The following is a 16,032-nucleotide window of genomic DNA, read 5'->3' as shown; positions in this document are numbered from 1 at the left end:
ATTCCACGTCTCGGCTCCACCTTCTCCCTCATTCCACGTCTCGGCTCCACCTTCTCCCTCATTCCACGTCTCGGCTCCACCTTTTCCCTCATTCCACGTCTCGGCTCCACCTTCTCCTTCATTCCCCGTCTCGGCTCCACCTTCTCCCTCATTCCCCTCCAACATTGCCACTGAAACAACTATAACCAATGAAACAATACTTAACAAACACATCAACTATGACTATTGCCAGATAAATTATTGCCATCGAGAAAATGCCATAAAACACATTCAGTGAACACATCTGCTCTACGGTCATACAATTGTAAAACGAATGAGGCAAAAACAACTCTGGGATATAAAAGCAACACCAACCAACATCCTTATCTAATGATCTCTTATTTACACCATACACACCTCTCCTCACTCCTCCTACAAGAGCCGCGGTGTGGAGAACCTTTTATCCCTATAGTAAATTACACACCTTATGCTAAGCGGTTCCAGGGTGTTAGTTAGGTCCCCATAACATGTCAACAACAGACACGGTAAGTGGGACCTGACCCCCTTGTGTTTATACAGGCCAGGCTTCTTACACTCCTTATGAATTCTAATAGTGATTCTGAGAGTACCATTAGTTTTATTTAATACTGTTTGATACTCTAACATGGTGAATCTAAAAGTACCAATGATATTCACAGGTCCTCAAGGGACTTTGTAGAACTTCTTCCTTGAGTGAGGTGATTGATGGGTGAGCGACCTGCCAAGCTCTTAGTCTGTGTTTGATTGATGACAAGGTGAGATGTACCTCTATCTATCTATCTATCTATCTATCTATCTATCTATCCCTAACACACACATCTCCTCATATCTCCAACAAACACACAGCCTTCCATTCCCAACAAATACATTGAGTATACAGTAATGGAATTCCTCGCTAGATGTATCACCGATCATATTTCTCACCTCTCAGTCCCTCCCTCTCTCTCTCTTGGGGCCTATGTAAGCTAGGCCCCCAAATAGGAAGATTGAGGGAGGGAGGGAGGGAGGGAGGGGGGGGAACACGTGTTTACTCGGCCTACCTGACATAATTGTTCTATATTGAATAAAAAAAACACAATCAGGCGAGTCGTAAGGTTTTGGTTCATGAAGTCAAACTGTGAGAGGTAATGATCACAAAACTGAACACTTGTGAGTGGGAAACTTTATCCTTCCTGCAGACAGAGGATTAAGACCAGGAACTGAGAACAAACACAACACGAGGCAGTAAATTTAGCCTTAGTACTGTGACCAATCATACACTATGAGTAATTCAGACGACCAAGGCAGCAAATCACCAAGGTTTACACAACACAGAACGGATAATATTTTACGAGACACAATTTATAACATATTTTTAGAACAGTATAAGTGAAACAGTCGTGGATGTCACAGTTACAGGAAGTAGTTTGTCAATAGCATTACGTCTATGATATTAATTTGCATATCAAACAGTATTAAACATGTGTGAAGATGAAAAGTGTGAAGCCTTGTTTATGTAGATTTAGATGAGATAGAGAAGCTGATAAAAGTCATGCTATCAAGGTGAACAAAGCAACCAGGCACAGTTTGGCTACGGTCAGGTTAAGAGGGTGAGGATCCTCAGCCACCTGGAGTCTATCGTTAACACGGTCATCAGAGGGGTGAATTAATTATATCTACACCTGTATACCTCACGAGAAGCCCTTAACAGACCAGGTATCAGGCGTCTATTAACACATACACCATATAAGGGACAAACCGGCTTAAATAGGGTATACAAACAGCAGATTAGGGATGGTAAGGTCCTCTGATGGATACACACACAGAGAAGGAAGACCTGACCCCTGAACCTCTTGAATACGATATCTTGACCCCTTGAGTACGATATCTTAACCCCTTGAGTACGATATCTTAACCCCTTGAGTACGACATCTTAACCCCTTGAGTACGATATCTTGACCCCTTGAGTACGATCGTTCTCAAAAGTTTAAATAGTTTAATGGACAACTCAGGAACCAATATAATGGGTAATAACTTGTAAGGGGAGACCAGAGAACTGAATGTAGGTACAGTACTTCCTTCTTAGTGTACAGTCCCCTTCACTAGTGCGTTTACAGGGGCTCGTCATATAAACATTCCACAGATCATTATTTTTTGAGATATTTGTTTTAATATTGTTTTACTTTGATTCCATAGTATGTTTACTATTGCGAATTTCCTTCTGTCGAATGTAAACAAACACGGCGCTGCCACACTGCACAAAACTTGACGAGCCCCTGTAAACGCAGTAGTGAAGGGGACTGTACCTGTGACGCTGGTAAAGGCCGGGAGTTGGTAAAGTGAGGTTAATGTGAATATTTTCGTGGCCACTGATATTAATATTGGTTGGTACTCTTATAATCAGTTCAAATATTAATAAACTTTTTTTTAAGATGATTGATCGAACTACAGTGTTAGAAAACTCACTGTGCACCTGAAATAATTAACAATACAATTAATTATCTTTTTCTACCTGTAGTAAATATTGTAAATCGTCACGGTAAATGTTGAAAGTGGATACGATTCCCAATATTAACTGTAAGTAGAACAAAGTATATAACGGTGTAGGTATAACAAGGTACAACTAATTATTGCACAGGGAGTTTTAGATCACCCAGGTAAGAGACGTTTACAAGATGGTACTGAGAACCTGTGAGTGACCGCTGGGTGTTGTGACAGTGGAGACAACTGACACACTGTTAACTACTGTAGGTGCACACGGCCTTTTATAACCCCCTGTATAAGGCATCAGATGTAGGGCCACACGAGTTTGGTTATAGAAATAAGAGAAAAAATATGTGTTGACTCTTGGAAGGCGAACAAAATGATGACTGATACAATTGTCTTAATATCACTCAAAACATTCTGGATATAACACCATGATGATAATAATAATACTGTTACCAGGCCTAGGGCAGGTGTGGGCCAGGTGAGTGAGGTGAGGTGAAAATAACCTATGAATTCTATTTTTATTTACCTGGAGCTGGACTTAGTGGTGAAGAGTGTGAGAAGCAAAGAGCCAACTCCTGTCTATTGCATCAGATGTACAACAGTGAGACATTATTCCCGGAGTTCGTCTTAAAGGGTGATAGTCAACTAACCCCTCATGTACGGGGTCCCCTCTGAGCTGAATACAATCGTGTGACGTCAACCAAATAAAATATTAAAAGCGGCGTCCCTGTAGTTAGTGGAGATAGTCTATTAAATGTAACTAAGTTGAAGATAAAAGTGAGTTGAGGGAGACTTACCTCTTGAGGGCACTATTCTCTGTCTGTGTTGCTCCTTGTTGCGGTACCTTGTGGAGAGCACCCGAGCCATGACGGGGGCTGTGGCCTCCTGCACCGCCCTCACCACACACCCGTCCAACACTCACTTATGAACACAATCCCCCTCCTCTTCCTTCTCCTCATCCCCCACCCACACTTGGCACTTGCCTCTACCTATCACTTTCTTAACAGTACACCATCTCGCTCCAATATGTTGACACTTTTGGTTACCCACTATGGACTCCACTTTCCCAACACACACTTGTCCTGAACACTTTCCTCCTCCACACTCTCGTTCACTTGTCGTTAATCAGGTGTTCATCAGATCCTCGTCTTCTAAACTATATATTTCAACTTTAATTTTAGGTTATAAACTTTTTCTCTTCATCTCACAAGTACGGTAATGTGGTGTATAAGGTGTGCCACGTCCTCAGCGCCCCAGCCAGTGTGAGGCAGAGCTGGCTAGGAGCATCTTGGTGGCCGCCCTCCCTCCACTTATCCTGCCTCACCGCACACAACTTACTTTTTACACTTATTTTTTCCACCTTCTTATTCACCAGATTCCAACCATTACTTTTTACCACATTGTTCCTTCCGTTCTTTAACATACTCCATACTTGCCGTCATCTTCTGTCTTAGTACATATACCACCTGGCGCCCCCTTCCACAACACCTCCCCATCACTAGTTATACACTCTAATCATAGCAGTTCTTATTGCACTTAACACATCTGTCTCATTTATTCAAAGTACGTGACCTTAGAGAAAGAAAAAATATTCACTCATTATCGATTCTGAACTGGTACTTCAATATCTTTTATAGGTTACAACTTACACATAAGACAAAATCCTATTGACTACAAGGAAGTTCCTGGTTGTAGATTCGTAAATAAATATTATTCATTGATATTTTTCTCCTGTCTATTGTATGTCAAATAGCCCCGCCCTCTTTCTCTCGTCTTGACTTGCGATTGGTCAGTTAAAAACAAATTATAAAGAACGTGTTTAAGAGTGACTAAAGTTTGCTTCCACAGAGGATAGTGTCACATTATCTAATCACAAAATCATACGTCACATTCATGGGCTGGCCCGAGTGTGACATTTCTATAATGAAGAGACCTTAGGCTTATAGAACACACACACACACACACACACACACACACACACACACACACAAACACACACACACACACACACACACTGACAAAAAATCAGATAAGTATCCTGGTGGAAGTTCCGTCTCGCAAAAAGCAACATCCAACCCAGCAGACACCGTGAGACAGCCACAACACGTCCACGATACACAGGCACACCAGGAGTATTGGGCCGTATACCCAGAGACAGCAAAGTGTAACAGCAGGAGTAAAGTGAATTTCTTGAAACAGTATAAATAACGTCAACACCACCACCACCACCACAGCATATTACGAGATATATGTTTAACTTCAACAACAGGTTATATTAGTAGAGCCAACAACAACAGGTTATATTAGTAGAGCCAACAACAACAGGTTATATTAGTAGAGCCAACAACAACAGGTTATATTAGTAGAGCCAACAACAACAGGTTATATTAGTAGAGCCAACAACAACAGGTTATATTAGTAGAGCCAACAACAACAGGTTATATTAGTAGAGCCAACAACAACAGGTAGACACTCACAAACAACAGTTGCTATAAGTCAGCATAATAGTTGTACCGAGACAACAGTAAACTTTAACGCCAACAGTAGATCAGACCCCCCTACAGCCTACCCACCCACCCAGTAACAGCAGGAAGAAGGTACATGTTGTGAGGGTGAAGTAGCAGGAACAGGCAACTTACTCCGGGATAGCAACACCCAACAGTTGATACATACTAGTGAGGGTGAGGACGAACCCAAGGCCTCACAGTCAGTATATGCCAGGACTACGCCTTGTGACTCACCACCAACACCTCAGACACACCCACGCACCCCCACCGCACCCCCACCCATCGCAGCATCAACCAACACAACAGACTCAAACAAACACACTCTCTCATACTCTCTCCCTCACTCTCTCACTCTCACGCACTCTGTCTCTCTCTCTCTTCCTTCAAAAATACGTACCACGAAGTCATTGCTATAACAGTGGTTTATAGAGGAGGTGGAGAGTGCCTGCCACGCTTCACTGCTCCCCACGCCAGCCTCTACACCGCCCTCACTCCCTCGCGCCACTAAAATGTTATAGTAAGTATGATTGTCCGATAGGGTTAAAAACTCTCTCGGTAATAACTTGGGTTTCTATTTAGACGAAGACAAAACACGTCCACTGTTGTCAGGGTGCATAAAGCCGCTGGGAGTAACCTAGGACACACACACACACACACACACACACACACACACACACACACACACACACACACACACATTGAGAGCCACAGTTACCCCGGGAGAGGTTCGGTACTGCACTTACTTACATATCTTCAAACATTATCAAATATTATCATACGTAAAAGGTATATTGTGTTATACTTTTTTTTAGGAGGAGAGGGGGGAAAATTATAAAGGTGATTTCAATGAATAAGTAGAGAGGTATCCAAATTTGTAAGTACTAAGCCTCTGACACACCCGAGTACAATCACCACTTGGGTTAAAAGGTTTTCTTTACCTTTAAACTCAAAGCTGGGTGGTGGTGGTGGTGGTGGAGGTGTGGATGAGAGTGGATGGTGGTCGGTGAGAAGCGAATTGAAATGTATGCGAAGTGTGGATATGGCAACACGATGGCAACACAACATACAACAGTAATACGTGTCAGGGTACAATGGCAACACAATGGCAACACAAAACTGATGGATAATTATGTATTGAACCCAAGTGCAAAATCCATTACAGCACCGCCTTTATAAGTCACTGTAATATCCTTATCCTCTCTGACTCCTCAACTACCTATGATAATGTCTGATATTCCCGGCAGTAAATAACCAGCAAAATATTTATAATGGGATTCAGTTGATGATATACGTGAGAGATGGCGACACCGGTACCAATTACTGTAATGGTGAAGGTAATCAGTGTCATAATAATAATAGGGAGTGTTGTGTGAAGGTGTGAAAAATATGGCAACACTGGTATATAAGACTGATGTAATGTTCACCTCCAGTATAAGTCGGGGTTACACACTGGAGTTTGTTTATACGGTGTGGTTCTTCAGTAGCACCGACAAACATAGTGAGTTAATAGACACAGGTAGTATAAGAGAAGATTTAATTCGGGTTTTATATCAGCATCTTTGACAGGTTTATAAAATTATACAATTTTCTCCTCGGTATTAAAATCTTACGCTGATTTAACACAATTTTACACAAGCGATCAACGGCATAATGAAGGTGATAAATTAAATCTTTATACAGAAGACCAACAACACCCGGATATAAGAAAGATAATTATTACTATCTCGTGGTGATGCAAGACTTAATGATCTGTGTTCCAGGACATGTACAGTCGCCTACACTTATACCTGGTACAGTGGCTGGCGCGTTTTGTAAGATGTGGCACCTCTGTGTTTGTTTACATCATATTAAAGCTCTCGTAATGGCCCTAAAGAACCTCGCAATAGACTAAGGAGGCTAGATAAGCATTCCTACAAAGTTGCCAAATCTCATAAAATACGCCACACACAGTCCCGGGATGGAAAATGGAACAGTAACATATGAAAGAGTCCAACAAGAGACTAGGTTGAGTCCTTTAGTCTCTCTCCTGCGGCGTCATTTGTGTGTACAAAGACTCGTTCGTCTCAAATCACCGTATAATTACACCGTCGGAAGGTCCTCAGACACCAAGACGTAGCTCCACACTCCTGCCAGTGTGTGTGTGTGTGTGTGAGTGACTTAGAGCCACAAGTCAACAATCACCCACCAGCCTGACCCCACTATACAGGGTGTTATTACGGTATATTAATAACAGGGCTCTCTCTCTCTCTCTCTCTCTCTCTCTCTCTCTCTCTCTCTCTCTCTTGCTTTCCTTTCCATTTTCGTCTCTTATCACAAACAGTAACACAAGCAAATTTGATTAAAAATTCCCTCCATTCCCTTGACTCCAAACAAAAGCTTTGTCTATACAGCAGAGAAGATAACACACAGCAATAACGAGTGTCATATAGTTCTGTATTTTAATTTCCTCGTGAATGACACAGGAGAGTAGTGCGAGTGTAAAGCGGTCGACCTTCCTGTATAGGCGGCGGGGTCTGTGTGTGTGTTCCGCCATGACTTGCCGTCCGCCCGCCATACATTGGAGACGCTGCGTTAAGCTGGAATTCGCTCAGTCACCCACAGGGACCGTCCCCAACTGTCCGATACCTTAGCTAGCCAAGTCTGTCTCCCTTCATTACCTGTCTTAATTATTCACTATATCCAACCTATAGTACACCCCTGAGACTGTCTATACTCAGGTGTGTATGTTTGTACTCAGGTGTATTTGTTTACCCTCGTGAGGAACAGACACGCCTCAACATCAAGCAAGGTCAACAAGTAAACAATTCCCTGCTGGAGCCTTATAACCTTGACCCGCCCCTGGAGCAGCAAGCAGACGAGCAGCCACACCACAACACTCAACAGGGTGGGCCTGGCTGGCGGTGTTAGGTGTCCTGTTTCGTCAGCCTTGGCAGAACCATTCCACAGTATCAAGTTGCCCTCGTTCCCATTACCACACACACACACACACACACACACATGTACGTGCATATGACTGGCCATGTTGATAGGTAACTCATGCTAATCTTCTAATGGAGTTATGTTGATGGTGGATGGTGATGGTGGATGTGTATAAAGAAGCGGAGGGAGTGATGGAAGGAGGGCGTGGAGGGAGTAACACAAGGAGGGGGGGTGGGACGTGGTAGCGACGTACTAGGACCAGGCAACACATACAGGATCACCAAACATTACCCCTCCAGGTAAGCAGCCCCAGGTGAGACAGTCCCCAGGTAAGGTATCACCCAGGTAAGGTATAACCCAGGTGAGACAGTCCCCAGGTAAGGTATCACCCAGGTAAGGTATCACCCAGGTGAGATATCCCCAGGTAAGGTATCACCCAGGTAAGGTATCACCAGGTAAGATATCCCCAGGTATCCCCAGGCAAGATATCCCCAGGTAAAATAGTCCCCAGGTAAGATATCCCCCAGGTAAGATAGCCCCAGGCAAGATAGTCCCCCAGGTAAGATAGTCCCCCAGGTAGATAGGCCCCAGGTAAGATAGTCCTTCAGGTAAGATGTTCCCAGGTAAGATATCCCCCAGGTAAGATAGCTCCCCAGGTAAGATATCCCCAGGTAAGATAGTCCCCAGGTAATATAGTCCCCCAGGTAAGATATCCCCAGGTAAGATAGGCCCCCAGGTAAGATATCCCCAGGTAATATAGTCCCCCAGGTAATATAGGCCCCCAGGTAAGGTATCCGTCAAGTCTTTCCAGCTTCACACACACACGTTTATTTATCCTATTATTAACTCACTTCGTTTATAAGACTCAGACACAAAAACTGGCCAAGACTCTCCTAGACACTAAGTGCATTTAATGGTTAAATTCACCACCAGGGGCTATCATTTAGACCTGGGCGAAAAACTACAGAATCTGCTTACCGACCTTGCGTCCATCGTACCTACCTACCTACCTGCCCTGCCCTGCCCTGCCCTGCCCTGCTTATATACCCTTATACCTACCACTTGTCTGCTCGCCTACCCACCTTCCTTACCCCCCCGCGAGCATCTCAGTGCCAGACAAAAACTAGCTCAGAAAGGCATACCTGAACTCCGTGATGCCGACCACCACAGCCTCCACACATCGCTGCCGCTCCCAGTCTGCTCTAGGTACTCTCATTGACGCACACTCCTCCTCCTACGCAACTCCCTGACGCGCACTCCTCCTACCTAACTCTCTGACGCACCCTACTTCTACGCAACTCATCAACGCACCCTCCTCCTCCTCCTACGCAACTCCCTGATGCACCCTGCTCTTCCTACGCAACTCACTAACGCATCTTCGTCCATCTACGCAGCTCACTAACGCACCACCCTTCTTCCTTCACCACCTCACAACCCTTTACTTTAACCAGGGTAAAGTATGGTAGTCTTAATAAAACGATGAATATATTTGTCTTTCATATCAATATTACGTTCATTTCTGCATTCAGTCTCTCTGAGGGGCCTTAGTATACGAGAACCTCCCTGACGAGGCTCACTCCCCTTGTCCCTGACGAAGACTGCCAGAGTATAGTGGGTTCTTGGGCCTGTCAACCTCCTATTGCTTCCATGATGTATGGTATGGAAGCCTTCCTGATTCCCTCAGCTCCTCCAACTTGTGTCCCCCCCCACCGTAGTGAACGTGCAGGAGTAGATGGATTACACTTCATATACCTCTTCATTATCCCGGGAAAATCCTTGGATATTTTTCTTTGCTCTCTCGATGAAAAATATAATCTATGCAAATTTCTACAGACAACACCAGCATTCCTAAAAAAACACTTGACTGGCGTTGTGTTCATCACCCTATCTTCCCCCAGACGGTGTACAACACTTCCTCTCACACTAGACGCCAACAATCTTGCCACCTTTCCTAGTCATCACCACAAGGTTCACCATAACTGACGTTTTCTCTTATGATTCTCAGTTGACCAAAAAATGCTTCTCTAAAACTTGCCAAGATTCTCCATTTACATCTTTATCTCACCACCTTTCAGCTCCTCATTACTTTGCTGCCTCACTTATAGTACGACTCTCTCTCTCTCTCTCTCTCTCTCTCTCTCTCTCTCTCTCTCTCTCTCTCTCTCTCTCTCTCTCCTTTCTTCTCCCCCTTTCCCTGCACCTGTCTGAGTCTGTCTGTTCACCTGTAGGTCCTTTAATCACTGTAATTATTCTTAGTTATAAACACAAGTTATGATTCGACTGGATATAAAATACAATGTGTGCGTGTGTGTGTGTGTGTGTGTTTGACGTGAAAGAACACACACACACACGCACACACCTACTCACACGCAACCCCCCCCCTCCCCACCCCTCCCACACACACACACACCAGTATATTTTTATTTCACGACACTAACATATAATTACACAGACCAACAGACACGGACCAACAGACACGGACCAACAAACACGGACCAACAGACCAAATGAGCCTGATCAACTAACTAACATCGAGTTAACAAAACATACACGTCTCCTATTATGAAGTGAGAAACTAACCTCACTGTCCTCAAGAGTCAAGAGCCGTGAAGGTTAAAGAGCTTTAAGTATTTCTCTATCATGTTACTATACCATCCTGATGTGTAGTCGTCATGTGGTGGTATTTCTCTATCATGTTACAATACTACCGTGATGTGTGGTCGTCATGTGGTGGTATGTTGGTCTCTGTTTGTGGTTTTAGAAATATGGAGAATTGGATGACATTAACCCAAGGAAACAAAAGGGTGTTGAGAATAGTTTATATAATATTACTTTGTTCTCTTTAGGGTGTCGGGTACTGCCTCTGTCGCATATTTAAAGAGTTTCATTGTGTTATTGTCAGGTGTCTATACATTTTCTAACGCGTGTGGGTGTGGGTGTGTGTGTGTGTGTGTGTGTGTGTGTGTTTGCCTCGTCACATACATGTTCTAGAGGTTAATTAGTTACTTGGTCACAGGTATAACACAGGATTATTCACTTCATCTTCCTCGCTGGGTTGAACACCTGGTGGATGTTACAACTCACACCAGCACTCAGGGAACATTATCAGCCATTGCATGAGTGTTTTTATCCAGTGTTATGGCTGCCTCCCTCTCCCTCGCCCGACACTACTTCACTTAGTTGAGTAATATTCGTCACAGTTTTCCGTCGTGCGGGTGACACCTGCCACTAGTGTCGGGTATTTAAAAATCCGGCACTTGACCGCTTTGTTACTTTACTCATCCACCATCACCACCACGTGTTCTACCATCACCGAAAACGGAGAGCGGTTCCTTCCACAACCAAGGTTAGGGACGCACTGAGCTCCCCCCGCCCCTGCCAGGCTTGTTAAAACCCACCAGCTACCGGGGAACTGTGGGGCTTTTTGCCAACAACTGTCTCCTGTAGTCTGTCATGCCATCTATGAATGAAATACTGAAGCTGTCAACGCAACACTTTTGTTCTACAAGTCACATCAAACTACAAATTGTTCACGATGGCATTCTGTAGCGTGACTGTATCGATGTTTGTCGGTGTATTGTAGTTAAGGGAAATTTCAAGATGTTTTGATTACTGAGCTGCTTCGCCTTGTGTAATATGTGTATGTGGGGGGGGGTGTTGGGTTAATAGTGAGTAGTAAGCATGTTACCACCACACCCACCACCACACCCACCACCCACCCATCCACCCACCCACACATGAATGAAAAACACAAGGACACGATCGCACATTATTTTCATCAGTCACATTGAAAGGACGAGCGGTTATAATGGTGAAGGGAGGGCGGGAGATGCTGCCACGATGTTCACTTCTGGCGGTGTTTAGTGGTAAGAGTCCTGGAGCTATTTAATGGGCGGGTAAGAGTCCTGGAGCTATTTAGTGGGTGGGTAAGAGTCCTGGAGCTATTTAGTGGGCGGGTAAGAGTCCTGGAGCTATTTAGTGGGTGGGTAACAGTCCTGGAGCTATTTAATCGTGAGTAAAAGTCCTGGCGGTATTTAGCTCACTAAAATGAATGCTCTATAAAGACCCATTGGAGTGTCGGTGGAGAGAGGAACAATTGAGAGTTGCTGAGACAAGGTGCCAGAGTGAGCAGCTGAAGGGAAGGCTTGTGAGGTGGGTGTGGGAAGGGTGATAGGGGGGGGGGTGGGAAGGGTGATAGGGGGGAATGGGAGGCACGAGATGTCTGCGGTATACACGCACACACACACACACACGCAGACACACACACGCACACACAGTGACGAACGCAAACAGCAATTATCATTATGTTGGAGGGAGGGGAGGGGGAAGGCGGTGCTTCCTGTGTGGTGGCGACCTTGTTGATGTACCACACGACGGTACACTGGCTGCTGTCATTCCAACCCTTCCCTCCTCTTCTTCCTTCCTTCCTTCCTTTTTCCTCTCTCCTTCCTCTTCCTCTTTCCTTCTTGTTTTCCTCCTTCCACCTCTTACTCCTTTCTGTCTTCTTCCTCTTCTTCCTTCCTCTCTCTCTCTCGCCTCTCCCTCCTCCTTCCCTCCGATTTCTAGCAAAGAACTCGTAGTGGCCGGGAGTTTCCACTAATACCCTCTCTCACCACACACATCCCTGCTCCCCTCCCACCCTATTACCTCCCCACCCTATTACCTCCCCACCCTATAACCTCCCCACCCTATTACCTCCCCACCCCATCCTCCCACCCTACACCCTATTACCTCCCCACCCTATTACCTCCCCACCCTATAACCTCCCCACCCTATTACCTCCCCACCCCATCACACACACACTCCCTCACCACACAACACACCGACCTACTCACCAACGACAGTGTCCAGGGCTGGTCCAGTCTATCACTTACCTGCGGATAAAAAGAAATAAGGATTCAGTTACTTTTATCATCAGTATTGAGTATCATAATGTATCACCTGGCCACGTTGACTCACCTTCTGTGTGTGTGTGTGTGTATGTGTGTGTGTGTCAAGACTAGTACTACACAGGGCAGAAAAAGTAAGAAGTAAATTAGTACAGGTAAGACATCATTAAGGTGACCCAGGTGAGCCAACTCTCAGTGCAGCGGAGCGATAACATCCGCCTTGTGAGATAAGACACAACTGTGCTCTCGAGGCCAAGGTCCTATAACACCCCCCACGGTAATGTGTTGGGTATTGATAAATGTTAATAGTCAGTGAATTAACAACCATCAGTCAGAGAAAATAGCTCTCTCTCTCTCTCTCTCTCTCTCTCATCTAAGCACACGCACACACACACCTTATTGATATCACAAGGAACACTAAGCGCGGATGGCTTCATGTTATTGGTCTGCGGGTGGTTGATAGCTTGCTGGCTGGCTCTACCGACTCACGCATCCGGTTTATCAGTCATGGATATACATGTGAAGCTGGAGGGGCTCTGCAAACACCTACAGTCCACACCTGAAGGATTTTCTTAGTTTTTAAGATTTTTTTGTTATAATTACCAACGTGAAGGTGAACTAATTATCTAGTACACCTGGGGATGATTTTCAGATTAATTTTCCCATTATACTCTCAGTCTGTTGTCCAAGTCGTTTACCATCACAACACGTAATAATAATAATAATAATAATAATAATAATAATAATAATAATAATAATAATAATAATGATAATAATAATAATAATAATAACAATAATAATAATAATAATAATAATAATAATAATAATAATAATAATAATAATAACAATAATAATAATAATAATAATAATAATAATAATAATAATAATAATAACAATAATAACAATAATAATAATAATAATAATAATAATAATAATAATAATAATAATAATAATAATAATAATAATAATAATAACAATAATAACAATAATAATAATAATAACACACTGTCTATAGAGTTGTTACTGGTTATATTCACAGGAGGTTAATAACTCCCCAGTGAATAAATCCTTTTAAATCATCACCTCACGTGTTTCTTCATCAGTTTTTAAACATCACTAAACACTACAGTTACTCTTGTTAATACCGTTTAAAATGTTCACTCTTAGTTATTTTGTTCAGAAATACAGATTAAAACAACACACACAAGACTTGCCACTTGTGTAATCCGACGAGCTCTGAGGCGGCTGTTGGAACTTTAAATAATCGACCTCACCGCCTACCCTGATTGGCCATTCCTACCCCCTCCCTCACCTGGCTTCTAATTGATCACTACAAACCTGTTTGACTCCTGATTGGTCAATCCCCCTTCCAGTTCAAGATATTTGTATTTACATTTTCTTCTTTATAAGAAAACGTAACTCAACCTCCCTACTTAATGTAAAATTATTACTAAAAAATATATATAAAACATTATTATGTACTTAAGATTATAATTCATGGAAATATAGACCCGTATTATTCGTATAGTTTAATTATATATTTCAAATAGTATCCGAACTATAGTATTTCCCCACTAACCTGGCTCAATGGTTCCCCTGGGCGTGTTACCACCTCTGGACTGTTCGTTTTTATATCGACCTTTTATAATTATTTAAAAATTTCTAACATCCTCTCTGAAGCGCAAATGACTAGAAATGATTTGTATTCTGATAGTCCAGATATTTAACATTATTTTAGATAATAACAGTTCTGGTTACCAATTGTTAATACATTTAGTTTGTATTTTCTATGAACCAATCAGCCATTAGTATAGAAGAGGGGCGTGGGAAGGGTGGGAAGGAAGGAGGGAGAATGTGTAAAAGTATGATGGGTTGTGTGAGGGAGGAAGGGGGAGTGTGAGAATGAAGGGAGAGTAAGTGTGATGGAGAGAGAGAGGGAGGGGAAGCGGAACAGGGAGGGAGGGAAGGAGGTAATGGAAGCGTAACTGTAAGGGAGGGAAAGAGTGAAGAGGAATAAGTGTGAGAGAGAGAAAAGAAAGAAGTGAGAGAGAGAGAAGGAAAGATTGAAGGAGAGAGGGAGGAAGGGAATGAACGGAAAGGAGAAGCGTAAATGTAAGGGACGAGGGGGGGGGCGGGGCGGAGAGGGAGGGAGGAGGAGTGAGACAAGGGGTGAGCCAAGACCTTCCTGGTATGAGTGGTGAGGCAGCGTTGCACCAGCTGAGGCACCACACCCAATCATCACGTCGTTGTGCAACTTCCCTCTCATTGCAGACCTTTAGCAAGTTCCTCTCCATACCAAGAGTTAAGCAATGTCCTGATCATACATACTAGAAGCCAGACACTATTGCCACCATACATGCGACATTCTGTGCAAGGTCATTAATATACATACCAGGTGGCAAACACGGTCACCAGTATACATACCAGGAATAAATAAACAAGGGTGTCAGTGTACACAGGTTGGCAGAGGCAGTGACAACATCTCTCTCAGTGATGATGCTGACAACCTTTCCAGTCGTGACCTCTGTATCTAATAGACAGAGGGTGAAGGACACGAGTGCTGTAGTGTTATATACCAACAACAACTGTCTGAAGAATCCGATATAACGTTTACAGTGTTTGTTTACACGAGCCGGGTGTGGCGGGACAGTGTCAGGAGTAGGCGCCAATAAAAAAAAGCAGCTATCTGTCTTTATACGCAGACTGAAAAGAACATCATGCCTTCTTCCCCCCCTCCTCCCCCCTCTCCCCCCCTCCCCCCCTCCTCCCGCACAACGAAGGCCGGGGGAACATTCCGTGGCTGGCCGCTAGAGGGCAGGCGGGGCGGCAGGTCACGGACAGCACTACCACCACCACTCCCTCCCTCACCACACTTTTTCAACCTTACTCTTCATGTTCCTCTAAGTCAATAATTCCTAAAAACATCAATAAACTTATAAAAAAAAATCCATAAACTCAATAACCTTCCTTACCCATCCCCCCAAAAGGCGACTGGGGTGGAAGAATTACTCGTCCACAAGAAAACCATTATTTTACCCCATTGGATACCGCGTAAGACTACCACGGCAGACAGCACCAGTCTCTCGCATGATGCCCCATTGATTCCGATCCTCTTGATAACCCGTCCCAATAAGATTCAATTCTTTATAACCCGGAATTTATGGTTTTTCTGTGTTGCTAGAGGGGTTAACCCACCACTTCTGTCTACACCTCATATACCCAGACACCCA

The 16,032-nt window shown here is 43.8% G+C and overlaps 1 protein-coding gene across 1 annotated transcript in view; it reads right to left on the bottom strand.

The window, feature by feature from the left end:
* LOC121871209 (calpain-9-like) overlaps positions 1-11,267 on the bottom strand; it is a 124,969-nt gene extending 113,702 nt beyond the window's left edge. Inside the window, exons 1-2 of the mRNA XM_042373400.1 lie at positions 11,221-11,267; positions 3,285-4,059 (exon numbers count right to left, since the gene is read on the bottom strand). Of these exons, the coding sequence (XP_042229334.1) occupies positions 3,285-3,354 (70 nt within the window). The 5' untranslated portion in view covers positions 3,355-4,059; positions 11,221-11,267. The remainder of the gene's footprint in view (positions 1-3,284; positions 4,060-11,220) is intronic.
* Positions 11,268-16,032: the final 4,765 nt, after the last annotated feature.

This window comes from Homarus americanus, unplaced genomic scaffold (assembly GCF_018991925.1).
Source record: "Homarus americanus isolate GMGI-L3 unplaced genomic scaffold, GMGI_Hamer_2.0 scaffold40565, whole genome shotgun sequence".
Taxonomy (NCBI): domain Eukaryota; kingdom Metazoa; phylum Arthropoda; class Malacostraca; order Decapoda; family Nephropidae; genus Homarus; species Homarus americanus.
The sequence above is the reverse complement of the archived record's forward strand: the minus strand, read 5'-3'. Positions and strand labels throughout refer to the sequence as shown.